The sequence below is a fragment of the Panthera onca genome, chromosome D1, assembly GCF_046562875.1.
Source record: "Panthera onca isolate mPanOnc1 chromosome D1, mPanOnc1 haplotype 2, whole genome shotgun sequence".
Classification (NCBI taxonomy): domain Eukaryota; kingdom Metazoa; phylum Chordata; class Mammalia; order Carnivora; family Felidae; genus Panthera; species Panthera onca.
In genome coordinates, this window is record NC_138348.1 from 53,912,059 (window position 1) to 53,922,315 (window position 10,257).

General features: G+C 36.9%; 2 protein-coding genes across 2 annotated transcripts; both read left to right on the plus strand.

Moving 5' to 3' along the window:
- The first annotated feature begins 1,641 nt into the window (after positions 1-1,641).
- LOC144612856 (olfactory receptor 52A5) lies at positions 1,642-2,589 on the plus strand. Its single transcript, XM_078432610.1, has one exon. It carries the CDS (start codon positions 1,642-1,644, stop codon positions 2,587-2,589), a length of 948 nt encoding a protein of 315 aa, XP_078288736.1.
- Positions 2,590-9,110: 6,521 nt separating this feature from the next.
- Positions 9,111-10,049, plus strand: LOC132662395 (olfactory receptor 52A1-like). The gene has a single exon (XM_060607868.1). The coding sequence runs from the start codon at positions 9,111-9,113 to the stop codon at positions 10,047-10,049; it is 939 nt and encodes a 312-aa protein (XP_060463851.1).
- The last annotated feature ends 208 nt before the right edge of the window (positions 10,050-10,257 follow it).

Genomic DNA, 10,257 nt, shown 5'->3' on the forward strand with positions numbered 1-10,257 from the left:
CCCACTCTCACTATCTCAGTTTCTCTCAAAATAAATAGATAAACTTAAAAAATAAAATAAAATACTGAGGAACCAGAGAGCAGCCATCTGATTCATTTAATTTTTCTCACTATAAATGATTAAGACATGTAGAAACATAGAACTTGATGGTTGTTCTTACAATGACTTTGTGAAAAGAGAAAATTTGAAAGGAGTAGTTGAAAAGAAACAATAAGATGGGGGTAATAGTCCATTGCACTTATATGCCACATCTTTATCCATTCATACGTAAATGAGGACTAAGGTTGTTTCCCTATTTTGGCTGTTACGAATAAAGCTGCAGTAAACATGGGATTACAGATATCTCTTCAATATTCTGTTTTCCTCTCCTTTGAATATATGCCCAGAAGTCGAATTGCTGGATTATATGTAGATCATTTTTTCAAAATTTTTGTTGAACCTTCATATTTCTTTCCATAGTGTATACATTCCCCCCATCAATGGGCAGTGTTACCCTTTCCACCAAATCCCCCAATCCTTATTATCTCTTGACTTATTGATTTCAAGTCTTCTAACAGGAGTGAAGTGATATCTCATTGTGGCTTTGATTTACATGTTTCTGATTGTTTATTTAGCCATGAGAAAGAAGGAAATTCTTTCATTTGCAACAGTAATAATGGCCTTTGAGTACATTGTGGTGAGATTAATTACAGAGAAAAAGAAAAATACTGCATGTTATCACTTATATGTAAGTGGAATCTTAAAAAAAAAAAAAAGCCAACTCCATATGGTTTAACATATATGGAATCTAAAACAAAACCAAACAAAACAAAACAAATGTACAGACAAATAAAAATAGAAACAGATCCAAAAATACAGAATAAACTGATGGTTGCCAGAGGGGCAGGGATTGCAGGGTGGCCAAATTGGTGAAGAGGAGTGGGAGACAGAGGCTTGCAATGATGGGATGAATAAGCTATGTGGATAAAAGGTACAGCATGGGAAATATAGTCAACGGTTTGTAATAACATGTACAGTGACATGCCATAGCTATACTAGTTGTGAGCACAGCACAGTGTAAAGACTTGTTGAATTACTATGTTGCATTTCTTAAACTAAAATATTGTGTATCAACTCCCCTGCAACAAGCACAAAAAGCCAAACTCATAAAAACAGATAAACTTGATAAAAACAGATATAATTGTGGGTACTAGGGGCTGAGGCTGAGGAAACAGAGGACATAGTGTTTTAGTAGATAAATAAATCTTCCTAGCAATCTAATATACAGTATAGTAAGTATAAACAAAAATATTATATAAAAACATCAAACTTGCTAAAAGACCAGATCTTCAATTATTCCCATCACAGAAAAGAAAACATAATTATGTGACATTTTAGAGTATTAGCTAACACTGCAATGGCACTCATATTGCAATATGTGAATGTATCGAATCAACATGGTATGCAAGTAAGCTTTAGAAAATGTTTGATGTAACAGTATTTCAATACTAAAGGAAAGAGAAGATCATGTATGTTTTATCTAACTAAATATACTTTGCTAAAAAAAACGTAATTTCTTCTCATTTTTAATTCATGTCGTCTTGACTGGGGATAGAAGATGAAACAGCAAAGCCACTACTTGATTCTGCTGACCAAATCATCATGCTCCTCCTCAATGGCTCAGTCTTTATGCCCTCTGTACTAACACTCATTGGGATTCCTGGACTACAGTCAGTGCAGTGTTGGATTGGGATTCCATTCTGTGTCATGTATGTCATCGCTGTGATCGGGAATTCCCTAATCTTGGGTATCATCAGATATGAACGCAGCCTCCATAAGCCCATGTACATATTTTTGGCCATGCTGGGAGCCACAGACATTGCACTTAGCACCTGTATTCTTCCCAAAATGTTAGGCATCTTCTGGTTTCATTTGCCAGAGATTTCCTTTGCAGCCTGCCTGCTACAAATGTGGCTTATCCATTCGTTCCAGGCAATCGAATCAGGCATCCTACTGGCAATGGCCCTAGATCGCTATGTGGCCATCTGTGACCCCTTGAGACACACCACCATCTTCTCCCAGCAACTCTTGACTCACATTGGAATTGGGGTGACACTCCGGGCTGCCATTCTTACAGTACCATCCATTATGCTCATCAAATGTCGTCTGAAACTCTACCGAACTACAGTCATCTCTCACTCTTACTGTGAGCACATGGCCGTTGTGAAGCTAGCTATTGAAGACGTCAGGATCAACAAGATATATGGTCTATTTGTTGCCTTCAGTATCTTAGGTTTTGACATAATCTTCATCACCTTGTCTTACGTTCAAATCTTTCTCACTGTGTTTCAATTGCCCCAGAAGGAGGCACGATTCAAGGCCTTTAATACGTGCATTGCCCACATCTGTGTCTTCCTCCAGTTCTACCTCCTTGCTTTCTTCTCTTTCTTCACACATCGGTTTGGTTCTCACATACCACCATATGTTCATATCCTCCTATCAAACCTTTACCTGTTAGTCCCACCTTTTCTCAACCCCATTGTCTATGGTGTGAAAACCAAACAAATTCGTGACCATGTCCTAAAAATGTTTCTTCCTAAAAAACCTTAATCATTAGTGGCTCCTGTTACAGAGATTTTAGGTTGATTCAAAGTAACAACATGAATGTGGTAAAAGTCAAATCATCTACAGAGGTCTGTATTCAAACTTTGGAGCGTCTGCATGGCTCAGTCGGTTGAGTGTCCAACTCTTGATTTTGGCTCAGGCCATGATCTTAAGGTTTGTGAGTTAAAGTGGGCATTAGTTCTGTGCTTTCAGTGCAGAGCCCATTCGTGATTGTCTCTCTACCCCTACCCAGCTTGTGCATGTGCTCTGTCTCTCAAAATAAATAAATAAATAAATAAATAAATAAATAAATAAATAAATAAAACAAGAAAAAAAATGTGTAAATCTCAGATGCTCACAACTGCAGGAGGCATTTAAAAACTCATGAAATACCTAGGAACTTTGGTTTGCCACTCACATACAGAACAAAGTTCTCTTGGGCTGAGATTTCAAATTGTTTTCATTTTCTTTTGTTTTTGTTCTGTTTACCCTAGAAATTCCTGTCTGGCAACACTTAGACTTACATAGAAATAAAATGTGAGAAAGACAAATCTTGATTCCTGGTAACATCCAAGGACCATGTCACACATCAATATTCTTCAATAGCCAAACCAGCACATAGCTATGTGCTCCTGGCTATGTCTCTTTTTCAATATCTGAGCACCCAATTAGGTGAAGCAAATGTTAATACAGCTTAAGGGGAAAAAAGACAGCAACATGAAAGTAGTATGAGAGCATCCAGAAAGAAGATCAATTAGCGACTGAGGACTTGAACACTATTGTCCAAATAGACCTAACATGCACATACAGACTATTTCCCCTAATGGTATCAATACACATTTTCCCTTAGCACACAAGAAACATTTTCCAGGATAGATTACATGTATGATCACAGAGAAAGTCTGAAATATTAAAGAAGATTCAATAATAATGAGTGTATCTCTTCTGATTACCATATAATGAAAGTTGAAATCAATAACAGAAGGCCAACCAGAATATTCGTAAATATGTATAAATTAAATAACACAGTCTTGAACAACTAACTGATGGGTAATGGCTTAAAGAAGAAACCAGAATGGTAAGTACAAAATCTCTTGAGACAAATGAAATTAAAAGACAACAAACTAAAGCCTAGGGGACACAATAAAAGTAGCACTAAGACAGAAGTTTATAGGAATAAATGTCTGCATTGAAAAGATAAAAGACCTCAAATAAATGATCTAACTTTACACCCAGCTAGCAGGAGAAGAACAAAGTGAACCAAAATTAGCAGAAGTGAAATAAGATTACAGCAAAAGTAAACATAGTGGAGAATAGAAAAACAATAGGAAAAAAAATACAAAAATAAGAAGTTGTTTATTTTGAAGCGATTAGAAACGTTGACAAACCTTTAATCCTGAAGAGCGATAGAAGACTGATAGAAGTAAATCATAAGTAAAAGAGGAGACATTACAACTGAGGTCACATAAATACAAAAAATCATAAGAGACCCTGATCAAAAATGACAGGCCAACAAGTTAGATAAGCTACAAACACGGGTTGACATTTTATTTTTTGTTTTTAAGCCACAGTAAGAAAAGAAGTTAGTATAGTCATTTTCCTTGAAGAAGTGACGACTGCGATGCAGAGTGTTAAGGAGCACAGGGGAAAGGTGGTTCATTCTAGGATGGAAGTAATGTGGTACTCCTCAATGGGGGGCTTACTGATTTACGTCTACCTTGTGACAGTTATTTAAACTGGACAACATATGATTTTTGTACGTATGTTAGAATTCAATAAACTATTTTTAAAATGTTAGCTAAGTAAGTGCTCAGATATGAAATAAAACAATCAGAAAGAAGGAAAAGATCTGCTAATGACCTGTTGTACATCAAAGGATTCTGAAGAGACATCAATATGAAATGCAGTGTGAGATTCTGGATTGGATTCTGGGGAATAAAAAATATACCTAGGAGAAGTCACTCTTTGGATTATTGTCTACATGTGAATATGGCAAGTACATTTGGTGATAGTTTTATTGCAATATTAGGTGCTCTGATCCTGGTTATAGTATAGCTAGTGCAATAGAATATCTATGTTCTTGGTCAAGAAACAGAATTACTTAGGAGCAACCATGTCTTCAAAGTACTCAAAAATAGTGCAGAAAAAGATTATCTATCTATGTATCTATCTATCTATTCATCTATCTATTATCTATCTATCTATGTATCATCTATCACCTATCTAGCTACCAAATAATAAAGCAAAATGTGGAAAATAGAGACAATTTCTGAATCTGGACTATTCTTGCACAATTCTGTACATTTTGAATTATATCAATATAAAGCTTTTTAAAGAGCTCTTTTCTTGAAAGTATTTTTTAATTCAGTAAAGGATGCAACACTCACTTACTTGTCCATTCCAGAAATATAATCATTGCTTCTGATGTTGGGCTCCACTGTATGCCTACTCCATCACCAATCCTAGTGATTATCTACTAAATAATTCTGAAATACGATCTCTCTTTTATATCAGTACTTATTCCCAATTTAATCTTTCATGAAATCTCGTGAGAAATGAATATTTTTCATCATTCACTTATTGGTATTTATTTATACATCTTACTTCTGAAAATTATGACAATTAGCTTTCTAAATTTGAAAACAGATATATCTCCATATATTATGTAATATTTTTTTCAAGATGCTCTGAATTGCTTGCATTTTTTTCCAGAAAATAAACTGCTCAATCCATCTGTTTCTTCTATTCTATATGCAAACATATACAGTTTTGCTAGCCTGAGTGCTATTCAGATTTTAGAATTTAGTTAGGAGTTTCTTTAACTAAGGAATATTGGCCATTTCTCTTTTTTTCCCTATAACCTTTCTAAACTTTTCACAGCATATATCACATTAGCTTCCTCTTCCATTTTTTCTTTATGCAACTGCTTCTTCCATATAGATCACATCTGATTTATCTGTGCTAATGACCTGGATAACACATAACACATTTAATGATAAATGTATATTGAATGAAGGTATGAGAGAATAAATACTCATTAAATTTTTAACCAAAACTTACATAATATATAAGCATTAATTTTTTACCATAGCATTATTTATATATTCTCCAACTGGAAGAACAAATATAGGAAGAGGTGTTCCAAACTCAAATAACTTAAAGAAATGTTTTATTAACCCAGAAAAATTTTATAATTCCTGGTAGTAATAGCCTTGTATCCTAATTCTAACTTCAAAAGCATCCATAATTAAAGCCATGCATTTATTTCACAACAGCTGTATATAGTGTACCATATTAAGGACATAATTTATATAGACTAAGATGTCTTAATCCATAGAACAAATGTATGAAGATAGAGATATGGAAACAGAAACATAGAGAAGTCTACTAGAATGCCTCCAGTACAGAGTTAAATCATGGTAGAATCTGGTTTCAAAACTAGACAGTCCTACTCAAAACTCGTTTTTAAAAATATTTTATTTATTTAATTTTTAATGTTTATTTTTGAGAGAGTGTGTGCGCACATGAGTGGGGGAGGGGCAAAGAAACAGGGAGACAGAAAATCTGAAGCAGGCTCCACACTGTCAGCACAAACCAAGTATGGGGCTTGAACCCACAAACTGTGAGATAATGACCTGAGCCAAAGTCAGACACTTAACTGACTGAGCCACCCAGACACTCCTGGAAACTCATTTTTAATCAATCATATCACAAGTGGTCTCATAACGGAAAAATAAAATCCATTTAACATGAAATTTAAAGGGCCTCAGGCAATTATATAAACCATTTTCCATTTAACATGAAATTTAAAGGGCCTCAGGCAATTATATAAACCATTTTCTCTTTTGAGACTCAGTGAAAGAAGAGTCACAAGGATATTTATTTAACTCATGGCATAGAATCATGTCTACCTTTAAGTGTTCTTTACATATTCTCATAATGAGGACAGAGGGAAAGAAACTGAACTCATAAAATATAATGTATATATATTAATTTTTCTGCATTTACTTTGAGGAGAAAACAGAAGAGAACAAGGAGGTTCTGCCAATGTAGACATGATTTCAGAGACATTAGGTGTGGATAGACCCAGGAGGGCTTTATTATGAGCTGCTGGGTCCCTGGTGGCTTGGGCTTGTGGCTAGGAAATCTGTCAGTCCATGTTCAGACCTCCTGCTCCCTAACACTCACTGGGGAACATTACAATTGGCAGCCAGCTGCTTTCTCCTACAATTTGTCCTCAATAAATTTATGCTGTGTCTCAGAATAGCACAGACCTTGCTGCAAATTTTGTTGGAGATGAACACACCGACATGATCTCAAACAAATTTACAGAATAGGGAGCATGCCTGTTTTGCAGGGACTGAAGAAAGCAGGAAAGACTATCCCACAGATGTCTACAGATTGGCAGATGGCCCCAGCAGCAATAGATCAGAGTTCATGACGTTGAAGAGAGCTGTTACAGAGGGTGAAGATGGAAGAAAGAGGCATTGCCCATCACAAGATGCAAGTAAATGAGACCAGAATCTTAGGAGGAGGAAGAGGGAGGAGGTAAACAATGAGTGATGGTGCTATGAAGACTGGCCATGGTCTTCAGGTGTCTGGTAAGAGCAGAACTGGCTCCCAACAACAAAGGGTGAGGAAGTCTCATTATCCCCAAGTTCACCCCATAATGTTTCGCTTCCAGCTTTTCCAATGATAGCCACTTCATCCCTCCTGCCCTGTACTAACTTAAGTCCTCTCCCACCTGTCTTCCCACCATCTGTACCTGTCAGGTAATGCTCCCATGTCAGCTCCCTACTCTTGAATATGTCAGACAATGTGATTGTTACTAAATGATTTCTATTCTGATTCTGAGTAAGTCTAGGATGAAAAAGTTAATGAAAGTATCCATGATCTAGGAATCTGTAGAATTAAGCATTGGGGAGCAAAGCTTTGGAAATCAAGGACTTAGTTGATTAGTCTATTCTAAATATATATCAGCTGATACAGACTTTCTTCATAGAATGGCCCCTGTTGATTGGGTTACATCATTTTAGGGTTAGCCATGTAAACCACAATTCTTCCTGCATTACTGGCATAGTTGGTGACAATAAGTATGTGATTAGAGACCTTGAGCTTGCTGACATAAGGCACCAGAGGTGGAGGTGTCTAGGAAAGAATGAAATAACTGAATCCTATTTTTTTTTACAATATAACAATTTGTTTGTTTTATCTTGAGAATGTCTTGATTCAAGATATTGAATTTTTTAAAAAAACAATGGTTTTGATCCAAGAATTACTTTATGTAAGGACAAAGACCCCATGGTTTCAGACAGTCATTAGTAAATTGAGAGGTAACTAAGTGTTCCTCAATTAATCTACATCCTTGTCTTGACTCATTTGTGGTATTCCAAGGTTTTCTCTTTGTCTTGCATTTCTACTTCTTTATTTGACCACTTTTAAGGAACCTGTCTTTCACCGCTTTATTTCCTATACATTTCCTATGTCTGAGCTCCCAAAGAGATACAATCATTCATATGGTCTATATTACATTACATACATGACATGACATACATTAAGAATGAATGAAGCTATGGGTCAAATCTCATGCTAATGGAAGTTCTGAACTATTAGACCCAGGAAACTGGTATCTATTCTTCCAAGTTACCCATTTTCCTATCTTCTGTAGTCAGCAAGAATGAGTCCTCTTGCCTCCTACGGATTCCTCACTTCTAGGCATTCAGTGATGTGTATTAGAGAATGGCAGTTATTTTAAGCACACAACTAATTTCCAGGATTTCAGTTGTTAATAATATAGACAAAACATAATGCAGTCTTATTAGAAATGTAAAACTTGCATGGAACTTTGACTCAGAACTCACCAAAGTACATTGAATTAGATCATCTTTTCCAAAGCTCTTCCTTCAGATTCTTTTGAAAGGACATGCACTCTTACATAGACCCAGAAAATATAGATAGATATAAATATCTATATACATTTCACACTAGGATTTCAGCTGTTCCTCTCTGTTCTTTAATAGGGAGCTTTAATATGAATGTACCGGTAAGAGATTTTCTGGTTCACACTGACAGTTAGAGACCTAGAGACAACAGAAAATAATAGTACTGTTGAGTAGCAGGGACATGGGATAGGGAGAGATTCATCAAACTCTGATTGAAATGCCCTTTATACGCAAATTAAACAGGTATAATTCTTTTGTCCACAGGCCCGGAAGGAAATAACAAACAGATCGGCAGTCAATTCCCTTATGCAGATGATCTGAGGGATCTAATGCAGTTGGCTTGCCTTCTACATAACTTCTTATTGTGCTACACTACTCGTGGATGTCCTTACTGAACGCAGTAATGTGTATCTATGGATCTATCTTTCCCCTTCAATAATGTAAATGAGATGGATGGTATGATCTTAAGGTTCTGCCAAAATCAGAGATACTTGCTATGATGACAGGATAAAAACAGGAGGAGAAGAGAAGAGTGCCACTGACTGAGAACCTTCTTTCATTTTCATCTGGAGGCCGGAGGACATTATGTCCACTTCCAACATCACCGTCTTCAGGCCTTCTGTGTTGACGCTGATAGGGATCCCAGGCCTAGAGACTGTGCAGTGCTGGATTGGGATTCCATTCTGTGTCATGTATCTCATTGCTATGATTGGAAACTCCTTGCTTCTGATCATCATCAGGTCAGAGCGCAGCCTCCATGAGCCCATGTACATTTTCGTAGGCATGCTGGGGGTCACAGATATTGTACTTGGCACGAGCATTGTGCCCAAGATGCTTGGAATCTTCTGGTTTCATGTGCCAGAGATTTATTTTGATTCTTGCTTGCTTCAAATGGGGCTCATCCACACATTTCAAGGCATAGAGTCAGGCATCCTTCTGGCCATGGCTCTGGACCGTTATGTGGCCATCTGTTATCCACTAAGATATGCTGCCATCTTCACCCACCGCCTAGTCACCCAAATAGGGGCTGTGGTAACACTCAGGGCTGCCCTTCTCGTAGCCCCATCTTTAGTACTGATAAAATGCCGGTTTCAGTTTTACCATACAACCATCATCTCCCACTGCTACTGTGAACATATGGCCATTGTGAAACTGGCTGCATCAAATGTGCGGGCCAACAAAATCTATGGTTTGTTTGTGGCATTTATAGTTGCAGGGTTCGACCTCACATTCATCACTTTGTCTTATGCACAGATCTTTTTTACAGTTTTTCGTTTGCCCCAGAAGGAGGCTCGGTTGAAAGCATTCAATACGTGCATCGCTCACATCTGTGTCTTTCTCCAGTTCTACCTCCTTGCCTTCTTCTCCTTCTTCACACATAGGTTTGGTGCTCATGTTCCCCCTTATATCCACATCCTCTTTTCTAGCCTCTACTTGCTGGTTCCCCCATTTCTCAATCCACTTGTCTATGGTGCCAAGACCAAGCAGATCCGCATTCATGTGGTAAAGTTGTTCTCTTCATAAAATTCACTGTGATTAACTCCTTCAGCCTTCCCCATTATGCAATAGTAACAATCTCTCAAAATTAAATATAATAGTTAAAAGGCCACATTATCTGCAATGCTTCAGTTTTATATATTTGTTTTGTTAAATTTGTTGGCATTTTATGGTTTTCACCTCATCATACCCCATGACAAATATCAGTCAGTGTGCTTTTGGATGCTACTGGGTA

Bases quoted from the DNA above. Each gene is read 5' to 3' on its own strand.
- LOC144612856 (XM_078432610.1), top strand. From the start codon at position 1,642: ATGCTCCTCCTCAATGGCTCAGTCTTTATGCCCTCTGTACTAACACTC.
- LOC132662395 (XM_060607868.1), top strand. From the start codon at position 9,111: ATGTCCACTTCCAACATCACCGTCTTCAGGCCTTCTGTGTTGACGCTG.